Source organism: Phaethon lepturus, unplaced genomic scaffold (assembly GCF_000687285.1).
Source record: "Phaethon lepturus isolate BGI_N335 unplaced genomic scaffold, ASM68728v1 scaffold6878, whole genome shotgun sequence".
Lineage (NCBI taxonomy): Eukaryota > Metazoa > Chordata > Aves > Phaethontiformes > Phaethontidae > Phaethon > Phaethon lepturus.
Genome location: NW_010556842.1, coordinates 22312 through 44072, shown reverse-complemented (window position 1 = coordinate 44072; position 21761 = coordinate 22312). Strand labels below are relative to the sequence as shown.

The 21761-nt window shown below is 37.8% G+C and overlaps 1 protein-coding gene across 1 annotated transcript in view; it reads left to right on the top strand.

The window, feature by feature from the left end:
* Positions 1 to 21761, top strand: part of BRAF (B-Raf proto-oncogene, serine/threonine kinase) — a 63055-nt gene that overhangs the window by 28398 nt on the left and 12896 nt on the right. The window contains exons 4-12 of the mRNA XM_010292572.1: positions 67 to 169; positions 1461 to 1609; positions 2724 to 2843; positions 10890 to 11049; positions 12658 to 12694; positions 16927 to 17063; positions 17777 to 17894; positions 18635 to 18719; positions 21061 to 21237. Of these exons, the coding sequence (XP_010290874.1) occupies positions 67 to 169; positions 1461 to 1609; positions 2724 to 2843; positions 10890 to 11049; positions 12658 to 12694; positions 16927 to 17063; positions 17777 to 17894; positions 18635 to 18719; positions 21061 to 21237 (1086 nt within the window). The remainder of the gene's footprint in view (positions 1 to 66; positions 170 to 1460; positions 1610 to 2723; positions 2844 to 10889; positions 11050 to 12657; positions 12695 to 16926; positions 17064 to 17776; positions 17895 to 18634; positions 18720 to 21060; positions 21238 to 21761) is intronic.

The window sequence follows — 21761 nt, the reverse complement described above, 5'->3', positions numbered from 1 at the left end:
GTCTTCAGCGGGAGCCCTGCAAGGGCTTGTGCGCTGGTACTAACGAAAGGCGTATTTATGCTTTAGAGAGAAGAAGCCAATTGGCTGGGACACTGACATTTCCTGGCTCACGGGAGAGGAATTGCATGTAGAAGTCTTGGAGAATGTGCCACTCACGACACACAATTTTGTATGTACTGTTTTTTTTTTTTTCTTCCTGAAATGTTGAGTAGGGTTAAATCAACTTTGTACTTTCAGATTAACAACTTTGAATAATATTTTGTATCTGTGGGATGTGGTGGGGGTTGCAAAAGAAGTTTTTAATCACAAGAGCTTAAGTGAATTGGATATCATTGTAATTGAAATAAGTGATGTTAAAGTACTTGATCGGCCTTAAAACTTCCACATTTGGATGGAATACACTTCCTAAAAATCTCTGAATGTAGGGGATTTAAATCAGCACTGCATTGCAGAGCTGTAATAATAATCTACTATTTTTGTATTGCTGTATCTATAAAATGTATTCTGGGCCTCCCTGCTGGCTCTGCAGCAGCAATTAACTAATGAACTAACTATTCCCAGAGCAGTGCTGACATCATCAGTGATGCCAGTGCACAAATATGTTTTGACCTGATAAGGCACCAAGTAAACGCAAGCTGCTAAACAGAATTCGTCTAAACAGTTCCAGCTACATACAAAATCCTGGAAATAATGTTTGTCACATTGAGAAGACAGACCTTTTATTTAAATAAAAACCTCAAAATTCTTTTTTCAAGCTGCTTAAACTATTTTACTCAAAGTTTGGCTATGGCTAGTTAGATCAAAGTCTAGTAGGCTTAACATTTTTTTTATATCCTTCTGAAATTTTGATTATTACATGTAGTAATACAACTAGAATGTGTTTTTTATGCCAAGTATTGCTAAATTTGAAAATGAAACCAAATAATTTCCCCCCTCTATAATACAGGGATAATTAATGTTCACCCTTCTGTGGTTTTAAATGTTTCTGAGTTTCAGTGGTCAAAATTACAACTATATATGTAGCCATACACAGAAGCCATATGTGTATTTCCAGTGCTGTGAGTGTTGGATAGAAATATCCTTTGGCTCCTGGAAAAATTAGAAGATGAGATAATCTTTCAGCAACTTTTGTTTTTGTAGGTTGTATCCGATTAAATTCTGAATGTTTGTCTCTAGCATTATAATAGCGCACTGTTTTGCTTCAGATTTCTTGCTGTTTTTCTTACTGCTAATGAAGTGAGGCATTAATTCCAATAAATAGTTGAAAGAAATTTTTAATGCATGAAGACTATTTCAAAAAGGAGACAATCTTTTATGTAAATCTGTTTGATATGTAAAACTGTAGATCTAGCATCAAAAAAGAGGTTTGTAAGTCTATTTGAGGGAGGTAGAAGGAAATAGCTTATCTTAGGCTTACAGAAGGACTCTATTTTAAATTATTACTATTTTTGACAATGTAGGTACGAAAAACATTCTTCACGTTAGCATTCTGCGACTTCTGTCGAAAGCTGCTTTTCCAGGGATTCCGGTGCCAGACATGCGGCTACAAATTTCACCAGCGCTGTAGTACAGAAGTGCCACTGATGTGTGTTAATTACGACCAACTTGAGTAAGTAATCACAACTGGTTTTAAAGTTGAGCCTTTTATTAAGCTTACTGCTGTCAGTGATTTCTTACATTAAATCTGTAATACAGGAAGTCAGAGGAGGTGCCTGAAAAAATATAGGAGCTCAGCTGTTCTCAGGAGACTGCATAATTCATATTCTCTCTGTGCTAGCTCAGACAACCAGTTCATATTTTTTTTCTGGACTATGAAATGCTTTCTTTGAAGCATGAATGGGGTGGCTGAGCACTTGACTGTATCAGACAGACTTCTCATTGTTCACAGTTGTTATTCTTAAGCAAAACGGGTTCTTTATTACGTGATGTTTAGATGTGGGGTTAGATGTGGGTTTATTCTCTTCAACCTGAAAAAAATTTTGAGACACTAGTTTAATATGGTGAAATTGCAGTTGGCTTTACAGTGATTGAAAATAAATCCATTAATGAGTTTGCCTAGGTAAGAAACATAAAAGACAACATCCCAAACAGTCATGTGTTCTTGAATTTAATTATTCATCTATTTGTCTTTGATGTATGTTAAGGACCTGGTGTAAACTGGCTCTGTGTTCTATTTGATAGGTTTCAGCAGAGGCTGTTAAGGCTTTTAAATAGACATCTATAACAGGAATCATTTAAAATGCTAGTTTTTCCCCCAAAGAATAAATGTAATTTCTGCTTATGTTGGTATTTGTAACTGTTTCCTTGGGCATCTCAAGAGTTTGTGCTCAGGGATTATGGATAACTTAGTTCTATCTATTTGACATTTGGTTTTTGGCATTGCATCAGTGCAAACATTAAAATAAGTTCATGTACTGTATAAGTTCTGTATTCTTGAGGAACCAGATGTTTGCAATTTCAATTAAAAGATTAAAAAATTACTTTCTGCAAAAGTATGTTTAAGGCATGATCTTTTCATCCCTTGTCAAGTAAATAATATTTTTAACAAAACTTGCAGATTAATGTGTTAGTGTAGTCTTTATTTTAAAACTTAGAATTTGATCAGTGAGGTGGGGTTTTTTGAGTGTGGGTGTTTTTTTTCTTTTCAATCTTTGAGTGTTACATTGTGAAGCTTCTGAGTTTTGCACAAGTTAGGTTGTTTTTGTTTTGTTCTTGCCTCACAGTTTGCTGTTTGTCTCCAAGTTCTTTGAACATCACCCTATACCACAGGAGGAGGCCTCCTTAGGAGAGACCACCCCAGCATCTGGATCGTACCCCTCAGTGGCCCCCTCAGATTCTGTCCTGCTGTTTAATAACATAACATTTTAGTACTGTATGCTTAGAAACACTCAAAATACTGCTTTGCAACTCTTTCTACGATTGTAATCTGGCTTGTCATGCAAGTATATCTACCTATGCTTAACTTCAAAGAAGTGAATGTTTTCATTCACATGAATGACATAAATTAGTAATGAACCTAAGTTAAACGTGTGCATAAATACCTGTAGAATTGGGGCCTTAACTGTTAAACGGATTTCTTCTGCATGGTAGCTTAGACCTGGTCTAAACTGGAAAGATTTTATACTTAAAATTAATACAAACCAAAACTGTATCCTCACAAATTCTTCTAGTTTGTGTTATCAAATTACAATTTATTTGCCTTGAAGTGACATACCTGTATTTCATGATGAGCCACACCACTATAATGTTGGTGTGAACAGATGCCAATTCCAGGTTCATAGTATTGCTTTAATAGGTTTTCCATATACACATTGCTTTAGTATCCTCCAGACCAGCCGTCTTCCTCCTTTATTTAGATGTTGGGATATATCAATAGCATCTGGTTGCTGCAGATCCAGGTTTTGTAAAATTAGCCTTCTAAAACTGACTCTGGACCCTCTCTCTGTGAAGAGATAAGTGATCATATGTAGATTATATTTCTAGTAGCTAAGAGAGAACTGACACCACCCAGCACTAGATAGCTGAACAAATCTCCGGGGAAGATTAACTCAAGGATGTGTATCAAAGTCAAGAGACCTGATGCAGATATATTAAGAACACCAAATACAAAAGCCTTCAGAAAAAAACATTTCTAGGACATGTGTGCTGCATGGAGATGAACTGTATTTGTCAGAGAGGCTCTCTCTTGGAATAGTAAGCAAGTGTGCCCAAACTAAAGCAGAAACACAGCTGGAAGCTACGCAGGCACCTATGGACTCTAACTAGAAGAGAAATTCCCTGGACAGCCAAGACTGTTTCATAAAAGATCAAATACGATGCCACACAGGAAAATAGATTGACGGTCCTGCAGAGGGAACCTCATTTGGTAAGTACAAATAGAAGTGATGTTCTTATTTAAACTTTTTTGTGCAGTTTCAAGTAAATTTGGAAGTACCTCTTCCAGGTAGTGGATGTTGTGTTTAAATCCTGTGGACGGTAGTACAGCAGGTTGTGGACAAGGCTGCTGTTGCAGTTCTCCAAGTGAAGCAGGCTCTGCCTTTCTCATGGTACAGCTGAAATTATAACCAGGCTAGACCTATTAATCTGTGGAGAAGCTTGTTCGTGTGAACTCTGTTAAACACCTGCATATGCCAAAGGCATTATATAGCCCCAATCCTAGTACTGCTATATGCTAAGTTTTCCTACTTTTCAATTGCCTCTACCTCACATTTGTGCTTTCTTACCAGTTTATGAAGATGCAACTGGACAATTTATCTTAATCGATACATGCACTACTTCAGGCAGTCTTAGTTTTATGAAGTAAAAACTGAAAGGACAAACTGAGACCAAAGCTGTTGTAATGCCTTAGAGTTTTAACTTCACATATATAAAAAATTTAACATTTAAATATACTTGCCAGTTGAGGTTAAGGAGCTTTTCCGAAGTATTGCATCTGTAAATGTTTGTGGTTGCAGGAGCTGTGAAAGGTTTCTAGCTTTCTACTTTTTGCTTTTTTGCCTTGCTGTACACTTCGTTGTTAAACAAGAAAGGCATACATCATGCCTTCAAAATTCTGTTTATTTTGAAAATGGCTTATGATTATCAGCTGGTGTTTGTAAGCAAGTAAGTTTGTAAGATGTTACAAAGTCATGCAATTTTCCCCAAACATCTGTGTTTGTAGTATTTGCTTTCCAGAAGCAGCTTAGATGCTGTTGTATGAGCATATAGCACTGTCCATACTTTTTTTCAGTTACCCTTTTACCTTTCTTTAATAATACTTCCCTGCTTTTTAAAGACATAATTTTAATTTATCTGATTTTTTTGTTTAGTGTAAAAAAAAAAAATGCTGTCCTTTTCTATAAAAATGTATACTTACCCACAGTTTTGTTAAAGGGTGCTGCTACAATATGGGACAACAGCTCAACTGGAATAAAAAAAAGAAGTCTGACATTTGAGGTTATCTTGTCTGGGAAGAGAGTAAGGGATTGAAATTTGAGAGTTGGGCAATATGATTGAAAATATGAGGAACTAGCGTTTTATTAACACTTACTAGTTTAATAATTGTTCCTTTGATTTCTCTGTTCTCTTAGCATTTTACATGGTGCAGCCCACAGAGGAAGGGATGTTGCTAATCGTTTGGTAACCTGAGGAAAGAGAAGGCAAACATACTTCGTCTTTAGCCTTGTGAAGGGATTCCAGCGGCAGGCAAAGTGCCCAAAGGAAGGAAGAGTTTGTGTTGCAAGACAAGCTGAAGAGCAAAGGCGTGTGTGACATGCTGAGAAATTGTCAAGGGATCAAATGGAGAAGTCGGAAAGAGAAAGGGACATAAAGGAAAAGACCATTGGACATGATGCAAAATCTGCTAAATGTGCTGGAGAACTTTTGTTGCACTTTGCTCATGTGTAACACCCTAAAGCAATCCAGTCCTGTAGCCGTTCATTCTTCCAACTGTAAGCCATAGGCAGTCCCTCCAGACATTCCTCCCAAGAGAAGGAAGCACATATGGTCCCATTTGCACATTTCTGAACCCCTTATAAAAATGTGTCTGGCCTCCACATTAGATCTTTTGCCCCATTTTAGTTCTTTGAGTTTGCACTGTGCTGTTGTGCCAAAGCAGTCAATTATAATCTGCACTTAACTGGAAAGAATTACTAAAGTGTAGGTCTCCCTAATAATAGCCATTTGTAATAAAATTGAAGTACACAAACTGCATATAATACACTGTATTCATTTCATTCATTGCACTATCATAAAGTTTCCTCTGTATCTTTGCTTGTAAAATATGAGAACAGAACTTCTGTGAACGCAGTTCCCTGGATCTTAGAGATATCTGAAAAGGGGAGAGATTAGCTTTTCAAAATATTCCAGTGTTGTCTTTTTCAACTTCCATCTGTTCTCTCGAATGTTGTGATGTGGGGCAAAACTCAGCAAACTTGAGGCAGATGTTATGGCAGGGTAAGTAACCTGTGGAGTGGGTGGTAAGGGGTGCATGGTCAGACTTTGATTAGCACAGAGGCAGGTTGGACTTGATAGAAACTGTCTGCTTTGCTTGAGGTAGAACACGGCTAGTAAGCAGGTTGGCAACATCTTAGTTCTTTGAAAAACAACACTTCCCAACATGCTTAATCTTCTACATTTGAGGCAGGAAGGGGGACTGTCTGGTGCACCAGTCTTGGAAGCTTGCCAGTCACTGCCTTAGAGCAGGCTCCAGCCTGTGATTAAACACCTCAGCTTTCCTTTCTGTCTTCCAAATGTTCACTGATCACTCTGCCTCAGCTGAAGATATGTAAATGTCTAGAAAAGTTTCTGAAAAGCCAAGGAAACAGACAGCTGTGTGGGTTCTCTTGGTATATGAAGCTATCCAAAATTTCAGGAAAGGATTGCTAAGCTTTGATCTGCACCCAAAGACCAGTATAAAAACACACAATTGTGATAATCCGGGCAGTTGTTTTATACCTACAAGCCAACATGGATGAAGACCAGTTATCACGGTATAGAAAAATGCATTAGTTCATATGAACTTATGAGTGTTACAGATCTGTCCCATGATGCTGTAAGAGTGATCTTCTCTAGCTTGTAGTTAGAAATTTGTACTGCTATCCTTTTCCCCAAATCAATGTTTGATTTGGGGTTATTGACTATTTCCAGGCTGCAGAGGTGGGGAAAGAAAAAAACTCCCAGATCCTAAGCAGTTCTTAGGAACTGCTTGAAAATTGGAGTGCACTGTGTTCTTCATTAACAGCAGTAACAAAAAACAAAGCCAATTGTCCTCTGGTGTAAACAAAAACAAAAAAAAAAGACTTGGTACGCATATTAGCTTGCAGTAGGTTTGACTTGGGTATAAGTATGCGGTCTACCAGGTGAATAGTGTGTACTACACTGAGCCCTGTGGCTAAACTGAGATGCTCTTCAGGCTGGGAGGGGGAGAAGAAAAATCTCAGTCCAGTAGAGATGCCGTCATTTTAAAAGGGAAGAGGGATACAGCCTATAACTGAAACTAGGTGAATGGGAATTTTCAGTTTAAGTATTTGCTTAACTACAGCAAAATACAAATCCAAACAAAAATCTGGAAGCCCAAACAAACCTCTTAAGAAAAATCTTTCCTGAGTAGACCAGCTCTTAAATATATGAAACATCATGTTGGTGAGTTAAAGGAAATTGAGGGGAAAAATTTGTATTAAAATTTTCTTTCATATTTGTAAAGTGAACTAACTTGTATCATTCTAAGTTCTAAGATCCAGTGGAGGTACTGTATATGATTTTATAAAATTGTTTAAATATAAAGTAGCATGCGTGGGCACTTTTCTGAGTTGTCTTCCTCTTTCCTGTGGACCTAGTTTTGTAGAATAGTAAATCTGTGGACACGTTGGCACTTGCTGTGATTAGTAAAGGGTAAAAATTTACATTTGTCTGCGATTACTCTTGTTGCCTGTGAAAACCTCTTTCTGTTTTGTCTTGATAAAAAGGGAGGGAACAATGTGCTTATCCCAAATACAAGGTCCAAGGAAAAAGCATGTTCTGTCATACTGCCAGGAAAGGTTATAACATGCCAAATCTTGATTTGACAACTCCATCAGCTTCTTGCTTGGCAAGCTGAGGATCGTTTGTTAAAGGAATGCTCACATCTTAGAGGCTGGAAGAAAGCGTGCAAGATGAGGTGGTATAAACTCTCTAATATGTCAGAATATTGACCTTCTTAATTGTAGAAGGTCTCTTCTATTTAGGAGGTTGGCTGTTAACTGCTCACAAAGGCCACAGGAGCAACAGAAACTCAGATCCTGGTATTTAAACTGCTGCTTCGTTTAAGCCCCAGCCTGCTATACATGTATGCCACAGTAAACAGTGCTTTGCAGCAGCTGTGTTCTGGTCCTGTCGATTTTATTTGTTTTATCTATTTTAATTTTTTGGCAATATGTTTGCTGGCACTATGTTTGCATAGCCTACAGAACTAGTTTTGTAACTTCTGGAATAGACAATGTCACCCTCTTCCAAATGATGATGGCTGGTGCTTTTTGCTCCAGTGTGCCTTCTACCCTTCTGGAGCAATTAAAATTTAGGAATACTATAAGAACAGGCTTTTGATAGCTGAGAGGATTGCTGCATTCTTTGTGGTGACGTGTTTTCTGTAGATCAAGATCTTGATGCAGATAAAGATACAGCGTTTGCCTCACACAAGCAGAGGCTGGTGGTAATCTCTTCTGAGCTTGTGATCCCAGTAGGCCATCTTGGCTAGCGAACTGCTTGTGTCTTTCTCTTCACTAGTTACCTTTTTCAAGCAAATTTCCCATTTATTAAAAATAAGCTACTTTTTTGTAAGTGTCCCAAGGACACCCGTTAATTCTGATTGTATAGATGGAGCACATGGCTAACCGCTTATAAGATTGCCATCTCTGGATTCTTTGGTGTCTAAAGCCCAGAGATCCTCCCAAGAATACTTTAGAGACTCCAAAAAAGAGAGTTCTTCATCAGCCTGTAATTGTTTTCTAAAGATCTGAACTTCTCACAGTTAGAATTTAATGAGTAGAAAAAGCTTTTCAGATTTGTTTTCAAACATGGCATGATAGAGCATGCTATCTGTGCTAGCAGCATGACAGGCATGATGACCTGTCACCAGAAATACAGAAGTATTTGCAGATTCCCTTAGCAGATGACCATTTATGACTCACAGGAGAATGCAGTTGAAACAATATTTCTCCAATTTGGTTTTCTCTCCCTTGGCTTTCTCATGATCGCAGAAAATCTGATTGCTTCTGTTCTCGTTGTGTGGCAAAGCTCAGATGCTGTCTCACAGTCACTCTTAGTGCAGTGATCTGATGTTTGTTACACGTTTCCCTTAATGTCATTACTACTGAGAGCTCTCAGGAAATTTGAGCAGGAGTTAGTTGTCCCGACAATGATAGTATTGGCCTGGCTGAGACACTTCTTGGGCTTTTCTTCTGAAATCCTTCAGTGCAGTATCTGACACGCTTGCCTTAACATAGAAATACAGTGCCTTAGAATGTCAACCAAGCCCTGCATTTGTATCTGTGCAGTGTGCCATCTCCTGATGTGGGCTCTAGTTGCATGATTTCCTTACAAAAATGTTCAGGAGTTCAAAAATTCCTCATCTACAATAGAAAATATTTTACCCAAAGGCACTTGTTAGCAACAAATGAAAACTTTATCTTATGCATATGTACATCAACTGCATTTAAAAAATGTTTCTGAAATTCTGAGCATCTTCTGAAAAGGTGGATTGTTCAAGGCGCTTTCCCAATCCCCGATAGATTTGTCTATTGGCAGTTTTAGTTCATTGCTTCCTAATATCTTCCCAATATATTGTCATGTGACAATAGGTAGCTATTTTTTTTTTTTAAAGTTAAACATGGTTAAGCTCCCTGCCTATTCCCCCTTCCCAAAAGTAACCCAAGGTTTTTTGTATTTTATTACAAGAGTTACTAGACTGTTACTTGATTTAACTCACAAGTGGTGTGTTTCCCCTTTCTCAATTGTGAGACTGTTGGCCAGGAAAGAAAAGACGACAGGTACTTAGGATACAGATAGCACTGAGTTCTGGGATTGGTGCCAAACTGTATAAAACTCTTCAACGAAAGATAGGGTAATTGTCTTTAAAGCAGACCCATTTCTGAAAAAATGTCAGGAGATCCTGTTGAAAATGTTAGTTGCCCCTGAAGATCTTTGGAGAGGCCAAGGAGCCTCCCTTACAGGAGGTGGCACCAGGACCTGCTGCTGCTATATATATGCTGCTGTATGGTTTTATTTCTGAAGGTTCTCCCTTGGGGTTACTGCCTTTGCAGGCATGGTAACTAACCCATGAGTAACTGAATATCTGGAGGACTTTACTCCTCTGTTAGTTGTGTTCTCTGTAAAACCTTGTTGTCAGAGATCAAGTATATTTTAATGTAAAGTTTTCTTTGAAGAAGGTGACAAGCATTTCTCATTGAACTTTTGCCTTATGTCCATTGAATTGAATCATTAGACTTAACTGTGGGTGGTCTTGACTTGAGTAAGAGATAAATACCAGCTTGTTATACTTTAACAGAATAAAAGGATAACTAAAGTAGTGTCATTCTGCCTTCTTACAAATGAAAAAACAAGTGTTCAGAAGTTCTGTCTTTTAAATATGTGATTCATGATACCATAAATTAAAGACTTTATCTACATTTATGACCGGCAGCAGTTGCATTTCTTCAGAAAATTTGATTGTGTAGTCTCAGCACTTATCTTTCAAGTCAAATCTATTGTTTTGCCTGCCTGTAGCATTGTAAATAACGTTTAAAATATTGCACTATTTAAAGTTATTTCTTAAAGGTTGAAGTTAAAAGATACGTTTATTTTTAGTATCAATAATCCATATTACATTGGACATAGTATTAATCAATTATGTTGAGTGACCAGTATGTAATTTTCAGTCTTTCTTCATTGAACAATAATCCCATCCATACAGTTTGTTTTGTGACATCTTTTGGTTGTTATGTTGGTGTGAGATGTTAAGCATTTTTAGTTCTCAATGGGTTGCCATTAAGAAGGGTGTATTGTGTATTGCATTAAATCTGAAGTGAGGAAACTGCAAGAGTATCTTGCTATCTGCAGTGCATGTTGGACTACATGAATTTTTCAGATCAGGATTTAATATTACTAGTTTGGTATGGTGTGTTAGGGTTTTTTGTTTTGTTTTAACTCCGAAGACTTTACAGCCATGTAATTAGGTAGATGCAGCAGAGGGTTCTTGCAATTGATCATAGCGGAGTAGAGATTGTTCATTATAAATTGTTTTTATGGAGGCCTCTAGACCAGGTTTTTTAACATATATGTTACTATAGTTGAAAAGGACTTAACCACACCCACTATGCAGTATTCGAAGCCATTTGTAGACCTAAATCCTCTTTTTCCTTGACTTTGTTTCTCAGACCACCAATTCTCCCTAGTCCTTCTCCTTCAAAATCCATTCCAATCCCACAGCCCTTCCGACCAGCAGATGAAGACCATCGGAATCAATTTGGGCAACGTGACCGATCCTCTTCAGCTCCCAATGTTCACATCAATACAATCGAGCCAGTCAATATTGATGTAAGTATTAATAATGTTTGGATCAAGAATAGTAGATTTGATGTTTCCCTTATGAATATCAGTGCGTTAAATTTATCATGTGTACACACGAGTGCTGTGTCTCTAAGCTAATCCTTGGTGGTCTGTCAGAATCTTCATAGATCCCACATAAGACGTTTTTGCTGTTCAGATGTGAGAATGCAAATAAGCCATTCTCCAAAAGCAGAAACAGCCTTTTGACAGTCCTGTCCTTTCATTTTCAACGACACGTTCTATACAAACCACTGCTGCTGTTGTTGTTGTTTTTAGTCCCAAGGCTCATGCTGCTAGCTGTACTACAGTGTTAGGATACAACAGCCAGTAACCAATCTTGCAAACCATTCTATGCGTTAAGCATGTTTCTTTATGTGCAACATAGGGGTTTTTTTAGTATTTGTAATCCAAATAACGTTCCTGGCATTGAAGAAAACTAAATTACTGCAGTTAGCTGAGTTCAGATTTACTGAGTATTCCTTAGGCTTTCAAGAGGCCAGTATATATCATTGTGAGCTTTATTTTGGAGTGTTCAGAAAGTGCTACGCTTAAATTGATTTCCACGTTTTTTAAATTTCTGGATGCTGAATTGTAAATAATAACAATGGTTGATATTAGGTATGAGGCCAGCTAGGACCTTTCAGAATGTCAGTCACAACGAGCTCTTTCTAATTTTGCGAACATACACAGCTTGCATTTTACCCTTAAGTCTACTCTCTATAAATTAATCATTTGTCAAGTGAGCAGTCTTGAAGTCTGCCTGGACACTGAGGCACCAAATCTATTTTGCATGTGAGCTGAGTGAAAGGTGAAATGTTAGTTAAGTATTAAGAGTGTGGCCACAGATATTTGCATATGATATATGGCAGTGCTGCAGCTGAGAGGCAGGACCAGTGCTTTCAGCAGCAGTGCAGGTGTATAAAGGGATAAACTAATTGTGGGTGGTGGTGGGGGAAATAATCTTGATGATGAAGATGGACCTACAGAAGGAGACTGCTAGAATTTTCTAATTTTCTTGTGTTCAGAAAATCCTTAGTGTAGTTTGCTTGTAGTCTGGATATGTTGCAAAAGATACTCTCAGTTCGCAGTGGATTGCAAGTGAAGGAAACCTTTTTCAGCTAGTAATTTCCGAGAAGAGCAGGGTGCGCCTGGCTAGGCAAATTAGGTGCTTTGTTACAAGAAAAAATGAAGCAGAACTCATTTGACTGATGTACCTCAGTACAGGAAATTGATGTCCCAGCTTCTGATCTGACAGTTCAAATAATTTGTGCCACGGAATGTTTAGTTCGATATTTCTTTGTGCATTTTGGCCAACTGCTTGTTTAAATTAATATTTTCATGTCAGTGTCTATTCTGGGTGGTGTACATTTCACTTTAATACTGTGAGATGCTGTTCTAAAGCAAATAATTTTGAAACGTTTAGTAGTTGTTATAAATAGTTCTTTGGAGTCGCTGCTGTTAGTAAGCCAGGGTAGGAAACAACTTCTATTTCATGGCAACCTATGAGGTTACAGATTCTTAATTTGATAAATCTCAATTGATTTTGGAATGTAATCGATAATACCTAAATTAAACACAATTTATTTTTATTTATAGGACTTGATTAGAGACCAGGGTTTACGAGGAGAGGGAGGTAAGTAGTGTTTAAACTAGCTACTGTGCTGTATTTAATTGCACCACCTCTTTGTCCCTTCCTTTTGTTCTGTTTCCTCCTACAAAACACAGGCACAAAGGAAAATATGACTGTAACAAAAAAAGAATTTGCATTTGCTTGTCCATGAACTTAGTGTTTATCTGACAAAGGTTTGAGTCATTTGCCAGTCATTCTGGGAGTGGGGGAGACGGAAGGAGAAAAAGTTTTGAAGTGGTATCTAGTTTTTTTGTTTTAAAACTATCTTGTGCTGTCATTTTTTTGCTCTCACACATACACAGGCATTCACTCACATGGCTGCACACAGATTTGTTACAATTTCCCAACTCTCTCTCAAAGATTTTTATGCCTGTTGTTACCTTCCCACCCGTGGAAACAACAGGGGTTTTCATTGAAAACCGTCAACATGGTAGATGGACCTTCTGTATGAACTGCTGCATCCTAAAGCAGCATGAAATACTCCAGTTCTTCTCCCCCTCTACCCCTGCTGAAGATGCTGCTTTGCTGTACTGCATGCCTGTGCTACTCTTGGAACCAGGTTGTTAGGACCTTACACTAAAGCCAGGTCTTTTTATGTTTCAGTAACACACAGCCCTAGTTCACAGTTAAGTCAGAACTAGCGCCAGAAGATTTATTTTTCTTCATACATTATGCATGGGCCTGTTAAGTCACTTTTCCCACTGGCTGTCAAGGTCCTGAGAGGGCTTCTTACGTGCTGTATTTATTCCTATGAATATAATAATAATGTAGAAATAAAGAAATAGTAAGTAGGGCAGGCGTATGACAGTTTTTCCAACTCCAAATCATTAACACAGTTGTCTCCTACTAATTATAACTTGCTTCAGCCATAAGTAAAGTCTAAATTACCTTAGTGCACTCTATCCTGATCTCTAAGGTTTTGTACTCTGGGCTGTCACTGACTTTGTTTCTCCCATCCAAATCTGGTAGTTGATAGGATGGTACCTGCCTACTGTGTTGTGTTTGGAGCTGATTTTTCTTATGCCAGCAATAGAATGCTTTTTAAAAAGACATTTCCTTTAATCCTGCAAGCCTATTAATTTAAAGTTGCTAGTTTTAGCTGTTTTTGTATGTGTTGATAGGTGTGGCTCTCCACAGTTTTGCCCATTTTGTCCAGCATTTAAATGTTGTGCTGTCATGTTGGTTTTAACTTTTGATCATAAACTGTCTGCTTGGCATCTGAAAACAATTGGCTGTTCCCAGTCCTGAAACAGTGTTATTAGTTACTGACTTTTTTTCCTTCAAAGTACAGAAGCAATCTATGAATAGGAGTCAAAGCATCCTAGTTATTTCCCATGACTTCTTTCATTTCTTCTATGTGTCTGTCTTTCTGTCTCTGCCTGCCCGTCTCTTTCTCTCTAACAGCCCCTTTGAACCAGCTGATGCGCTGTCTTCGGAAATACCAATCCCGGACTCCCAGTCCCCTCCTTCATTCTGTCCCCAGTGAAATAGTGTTTGATTTTGAGCCTGGCCCAGTGTTCAGAGGTAGTTGGGCTCTTCTTTCTTGTTTTCACCCAAACAAAATAAATAAAACCACAGATGCTGTTTGTGCCTCACCCTCACACCGTGTGTATGTAAGTGTGTGAGTTTATCAAAACACCTCTGTTTTTTGCTTGGCCTGGCTGGAATGCTTTGAATGTGCTTTTCACACATACTCACTTTCACCTTTACACGCTTGAAAATGACTATAAATAAAGTCTGACTTAAATCTTCAAAAGCAAGGAATTTCATAGTTGAGGTTTTTATGTGGACCTGAACATAATTTTTCTGAACAAAGGTCCTTGGATTTCATTGCAGTGATTTTTAAGACAAAGTGATGTCCTTAACTTAGAATTTCCTTGACTGTTCAGTTTAAGTCAGTTCAGTGCTGTAGAACGGGTTTTTTTAATTTTTAATATTCTTTGTTTTGAAAAGAAATCTAGGCAATCAAATGTGGATTACAAACATTTCCATTGATATCTTGTTAGGTCTTAAGCTTTTCAAGTAATGTGTCATGTCAACTTTCAACAAGTACTTCATTTTGAGAATGTGCTATTGAGACCACATTGGGGCCCTGGGTGGTTTAGACTGTGTAGTTGTTACTTACTTAGTAAATTTCCAGTGAAACAGTATTTGTGTCCTGCACCATGTAAAATAAGACTCTTAATTGTCATGTCATTGACTCTGCAGCTAATTCAGGCCTAAAGCTGTCAATGGATCTGTTGTATTGCACAAAGTCCCAAAACACTCAGTGGGATTTCATATGCTGGAGAAACCAGCTATTGAGTAATAGCATGAAATGTAAATATTTGTGTCTATATGTATACATGTAGAAATGGGTAGCTCAGTGCATGTAGTGTGGTTTTCAAATGCTACCATCTTGGCTGTTTCAAAGACTTGTGTTTCAGAATATATCAAGAGCAGTTCACCTTACGAACTTGTAAAGTTCTTCCCGAAATCTTTGTAAGAAGACAGGTGTTCCCAACAAGCAAACTGGCTACAGAATGGAATACGTTACGTACAGCTTCAGAGTCCAAGCTAATGACTTAAGTCCAACATTATCTGAATTACTCTACTCTAATAACTTGGAAAACAGGCCATCTGGTATTATTATGAACAGATTAACTATATTGTTCTACCATGTGCTGTAAGCATTTTTGGTCAAGGGTGAATATTGTACTAGTGTGTCTATCTTGGTATTAAAATTTAAGTAGGAGACTTTAGCTACCTCTAAAGAAAACACATTCTATTAGAGCTTTGCTATTACAGAGAAAGTCTGTAACCTAGTAAACTTTTGGAAAATTGCTGGTGTTCTGGGAACATCATCCATTTAATTCCATATATGTGTGATTTCAGACAAATAATAAATATATGACAGTACAATGACCACAACATGAATATGAACAGAAGTCCATCCTTCAGGTCACTGGCTTCCAGCCATTCGTAAATGTAGTTAGGATACCCAGTATGCATCATTATTGTTGTTTTAGCATGCGGGACAAAGTTTATGGATGCTGTGTCCCGTTTTTATTGTGTTGGTATGTCATTATTCTGTGCTTCCACTTCTAAATGTACGAATTTAGCTTGGTGAAGACAGTGATGGATGTATATATACTCTGATAAATTAGCACGCACTGGGTGACTGAACTCTAGCAACAGTTTTAAAAGTCACAAAGTCAATTTTTGAACACGAGTTGGCATTAGGAGATACTTTTTTTGGCAAGAAGGGGGCTTCTGAAGGAATATGAGGAGGTATATTGTCTTCTACCACTTCCCAGAGCACTGATGTGAGAGAAGGCACTGGAATGTTGGAGGTCTTGTACAATGACATACATTGTTTAGCAGAGCAGCATGAATTTAATTAACAGTTGACCTTATTTTATGTCCTTTGCATTGGGAGGGTCAGCATAACCTTGTTACGAATAATTATGGTGTATTTTAAAAAGCAGTGTCTAGTTGAAGTGCTCTATTTGTAAAGAGCCACTGGGGCTCTGAAACACAGCTCTGTTAGTGACATTTTCCTGCATAGATTTGTTTAGATAACATATAGGCTACAGATGTACTGTTCTTTTTGTATTTAATTGAATATGCTTCAAATAACTAACTAAAGTACTTGCTCTTTTAAAATCCTTTCTACAGTCTTATATTTACTTTTAAATAAGAGGTCTCTGCTAACAGCTTTAAAACAGCCAAATGGTTTTCAGGTGGCACTTGGAGACTCAACTAGGAAACATTTCAATTTTTGCATTTAGTCTATTTTGATTCCAAAGTACAATATTTCAGCTATTTATCGGATCCCTAAAAGGTTAGCTACAAGAAATCTGAGAGGCAGCTGCTGCTAACTAAAATGCTACTGCTTTTTTTTTCCTCAAAGAAACTGGTGGAATTTAAAAAATACATTTTTTTTTTTTAAGTTTTGGGTTGGGTTTTTTTTCCCGATCTAAAGAGATACTGTTCTTCTGATAATTCATGAACAAGAGACTGAGGACTATCTTGTATACAAGGATGTTTGCTGTAGACTTGTCCCTTCCTGAAATCTAAGACTTGAGCAGTAATCTAATATTAGGACAGTATTCCTAGTATATGTTTGTTACCTCTTAACATTTACATTGATGCTTGAAGATTCTGCATCTTAAACAAAATTCTTGCACCTAATATCAATACATTCTTGTAAGCTGGCTTCTTATAGATAAAATTATCTTGTTTCTGAAATTTAGGCTCAACTGCAGGTTTGTCTGCAACACCTCCTGCCTCTTTGCCTGGGTCACTCACCAATGTGAAAGCGTTGCAGAAATCACCAGGACCTCAACGGGAAAGGAAATCATCCTCATCCTCAGAAGACAGAAATAGAATGGTAAGGGAAGGATCAGGTATTTTCATTCGTAGTATAGCATATTCGTAGTATAGAAATACTGTACAACAGTGTTCCTCTCACTTTTTTTTCATCAAAGCCTTCTGAATTATTTTGAAGATGAGTATGGTAATGATGAAGAACTTTAAACCAACAAATAATGGAATATTGAAATTGTGGGATTGATACGTAAATCATTTAAATAATTGGCCATACTCACTTTTACTCCATTGCACCCAAATGTCTTGGTGTGCTTCATATTCTTCATATTATAATGCCGGTTGTCCTTCAAATAACAGCTTAACTTTTCCTGCCGTGATTCATGAACTTTGAAAGTTCTCTAGTGATTCTCAAATGTAACAATACAGAAAAATGGCTGCATTTTTATAATTCACAGTTTAGCATTATGATTGAGTAAGAATTGAAAAATAAAGGAAACTTTCTTTTTTGTAGGAGTTTCTTAATATTTACTGGATTTAACGCTGCCAGAAACCTATTGCAAATATTTAATGCCAGGAAATAATTTAGGATACCTGTGTGCTGAGGTTTTGTGTATGGCTGACTTGAAAAGTCAAATGCAATATCCAAAAAAGAAAGTTCTTTTAGGATTTTAATGACATGAAATGCTGATACCAAATCTTTAACAAAGGAGCTGTTTTCATAGACATTAATGCACTTGCTTTCTTCCTTTTTATTGTTTATGCATATATATAAAGAAAACCCTTGGTCGAAGGGATTCAAGTGATGACTGGGAGATACCAGATGGACAAATCACAGTTGGACAAAGGATAGGATCTGGATCATTTGGAACAGTCTACAAAGGAAAGTGGCATGGTATGTGGCGGTCATCACAAAGAGTTATTCTTGAGCAAAGTAACATTGCCTGCTGGGGGCCACCCAGCTGGAAAGCAGTGTCACAGAAAAGCACCTGGGGATTCTGGTGGACATCAAGTTGAACATGAGCCATCAGTGTGACCATGCCATAAAGAAGGCAAATGGTATCCTGGGCTGCATTAGGCAAAGCATTGCCAGCTGGTGAGGAAGGGGATCATTCCCCTCAGCACTGGTGAGGCCATACCTGGAGTGCTGGGTCCTGTTCTGGGCTCCCCAGTACAAGAGACACATGGACATGCTGGGGAGAGTCCACTGAAGGGCCATAAAGGTGATTTTTAAATTAATAAGTAGTGTGCTAAATAGGTAATGTCAGAACTTCGAACTGTTTGGAAACTCAACTCTTGCACATTCTCCTGAATTAAGTAATTGTTAGAGTGAAGATGAAACATAGTTACTAGAAAGGCTGACGTTTCCATCTTGATGAATGAGGATTTCAAATGTGTATTTGGAAAGCTTTGGCTTGACTAGGGTTTCTCAGAGTAAAATAAGAACAGTGTTTATACATTTTACAGAATATTTACTTATTTTAATATTGTAGTGGTTTATTTCACCAAGGCTAGAAAATAGGCTATCTTAATATTTCTGATGCTCTATAGAGCATTTTCTCAATAGAGGAATATGTATCAATGGAATAGAGGAGTATGTATCAATGGCACTTACTAAAAATTGCTATTTTAAAGGTGATGTGGCAGTGAAAATGTTGAATGTTACAGCACCCACACCTCAACAGTTACAGGCTTTCAAAAATGAAGTAGGAGTGCTCAGGTAAGAGTATTTTTAATGGCATAAAATAACGTGTGTAGATTTATGCTTCATTTATTATTAAATCTTTGATTTCCATTAGAACACATTGGTCTTATTCCTCCATGATGATATCATGGGCAGAAAATATAACTTGCCATTTTAGAATGTTTCTTTGTAGCCACTGCTAGTTCTTCCTTCCCCCATATATGTTTGTCTATACACCTATGTTGTGAATATGTGTATGTCCAAACACTCAAGATAGGACTGTGTTTTGCTATTGTACTATTCTCAGGGCACAGTCAAGACTAGGTGTGAACTGCAGGCCTGCCTTTCCTCTCATCCACGTTTTTGCGATTGGAGCATGACTAATTGTTGGTTTTGAGCTACAGCACTGCCCATATATCTGTTGTTTAATAGTTTCTGTTCAGTAGCACTGACTTCTCTTTGAGAGAGAATTTTTTTTTTAAATGTATTTCTCATAAAGTCACTTCTTGATTTCTTTTTCTTATGTCTATTGCTTGCACTTTCTCAGAGGAAGTATTTGTCTTGGGTTCAGTTCTTAAAAGAGGATCCATCAACATAATACCATAGAATATTTATTGTGGAAGACCATGAGCATCCAAGCATAATCTTGACCAGTGTCGAGCATAATTCTGTTTTAAGAAATAAAACGGAAGGTTTTGCCTCTGGAAAATTGATGTGTTGAGCTGGGCATCTGTACTGGGGCAGTGTCCCCAGTAAGATACAAAGGTGAAAAGAGGAGGGTCAGCCTCTTTCCCCAGGAAATGTTAGTTCTGAAAACTCTAAGCCCATTGTTGGGGAAGTAGAGGCTTTCTGGGGTATGCTACTTTGGATACCTCTCTATGTTTTTGACCTGCTCAGGAGAACTTGATGAAACCCAAAATCTAGTATTTCATACCTACTCCAGATTTCTGCTGGCAGTCCCATAGCTGGAGTCCAGCCTTTCTCTGTTGTTGATCATTTCAGCACTTACTACTTTACTTACTTCACTCAGTAAATAGTCAGTTGTCCTATCCTTTGACCCAGATGAGCCAGATTTACCTCTAGTTGTGCCTTTTCTATTATGTGTTATCATTATTTTCTTAGCTTTGAGATAGGATTTGCAAGAAATTGCTTTTTTTTTGTTCACTCAGCAGTTACTCTCAGCATCACTTGACAAATCCTTGAACCTGAAAAAGGCACAGTCATGTAGTGTAGAACTGTCCTAGTCTGCATTGCTGAGAGGACAAATGGGTTCACACTCTAGGCTCCCATGTTAGTTTTTTAATATAAGAAAAGATAAAGACGTCTTCCATCTTCAGCAGCAGCATAGATTTAAGAAGCTATCACAGGTTTTAAGCTTGGTCTGTCAGGTTTCATCAACAGTGAGCTGACTGCCTTCTGTACTGAGCTGTGTTGGAAGAAGATTGCCTTTCTTTTTGCTCAGCCTCTGGGAAAGCTAGGAAACATTCCAGAATTCTTAGGTGCCTCATCTTTGTAATATCTCATTGTTATGTTTGGAGGTATTTAGTTCTTCATGTCCATTTGATGACAATAAGAATGTGTTTGACTTTTCTTGGGGGATGAGGAGAATCTTTCAGATTTCACAGTGTATCAGTAGACTCTTTCAAGCCTTGAATCTACGGGGATATCTACTGAGATAATCCTGCCTGTGTTGTTCATTGTTAAGTTTTTCCATCTGCAGTTGCTCTATCTTTGAAAGAGGTTTGATTTAATATGGACAAATCTCTGTAGTAAACTCCAGTCTCTCCCAGTGCTGTTTGAAAATACGCTCATATCATAACCTTACTGAGGTACAGTTTTCACACCTGTTTCCATCCTTTCTTGTATGCTGGCTCTAGAGAGAGTACAAAATTCTTTTCAAGTAAAGCACTAAGAAGAACTGAAGCCTTGTCAAGGCAGTGTGTTGATGGTTTCTGAACAGAAGGGTTGGCCTTCCTGGAAGCCTCTGAGACTGGAATTTCATTTTGGATGCCCTCCTTAGGGGCAGCAAGATCTCATAGCTGGACTGGGGTTACACAAAAGCAGACCTGCCTGCAAACTGTCACTGTCCCATGGGGACCTAGTGGTAACAGCATCTTCTGAGCAGTCCTGTGCTGGGTTGCTTGCAAAAGCAAGAAGGAGCGGTGCTTACCCCAGAAGAACTATTCCATGTAATTATGATAAGAAAGGCTAACTGCTGGAATAATTCATTAAACTGAATCTAGCAACAGGTTATCAAGTTATCTTAGTAGAAGTTGAGATTGACCCAGCAACTTCTGTTTCAAAATATATATTTAGACTGTGATAGATCTGCCTGGGTTTTTCCTGATTTCCTCCTGATTTTTTTTTTTCCCAATAGGAAAACACGACATGTGAATATCCTGCTTTTCATGGGCTATTCAACAAAACCCCAGTTGGCTATTGTTACACAATGGTGTGAGGGGTCCAGCTTATATCACCATCTACACATCATTGAGACCAAATTTGAAATGATCAAGCTAATTGATATTGCACGACAGACTGCACAAGGCATGGAGTAAGTATGGTATTACTTGTTTGCAAATGAGCGCTGGGGCAATGTTTACTTATCCCCCTCACACTCTGACTGGCCTTGGCAAATAAGGCCAGCTGTCTGCTCACTTTACTTAGCCCATGATCAAAGCATTTGGTGAAGTGTTTATTGTTTTGATTAGTAAAATAGACTTCATGTCCTTTTTTTAGAACATAGGGAAATACAAATCATCAGGAAAGTATAGTCTTAGATAGGAGAATAAAGATAATTACAGTGTAGTTAGACTTTCAATCTTGTGAACAAAGACTTATGTTCCAGGCTTTACAATCTTCATAGTGCAGATAGTCTCATGGTAAGGGTAAAACCGTTCAAAAAGAAACACCCTGTGAACGAAAGGACAGAATCCTTTAAGATGACACAGAAGGCAGACTCCCCTGTTAGCAAAAAGAATCGATTTTTTTCCCCTTTTCTTACAAGTATTGTAACTTTCTAAATAATAGATTTCAACATTTGAAGAAAACATACCTATTTTGTTCCAAGGACTGTAA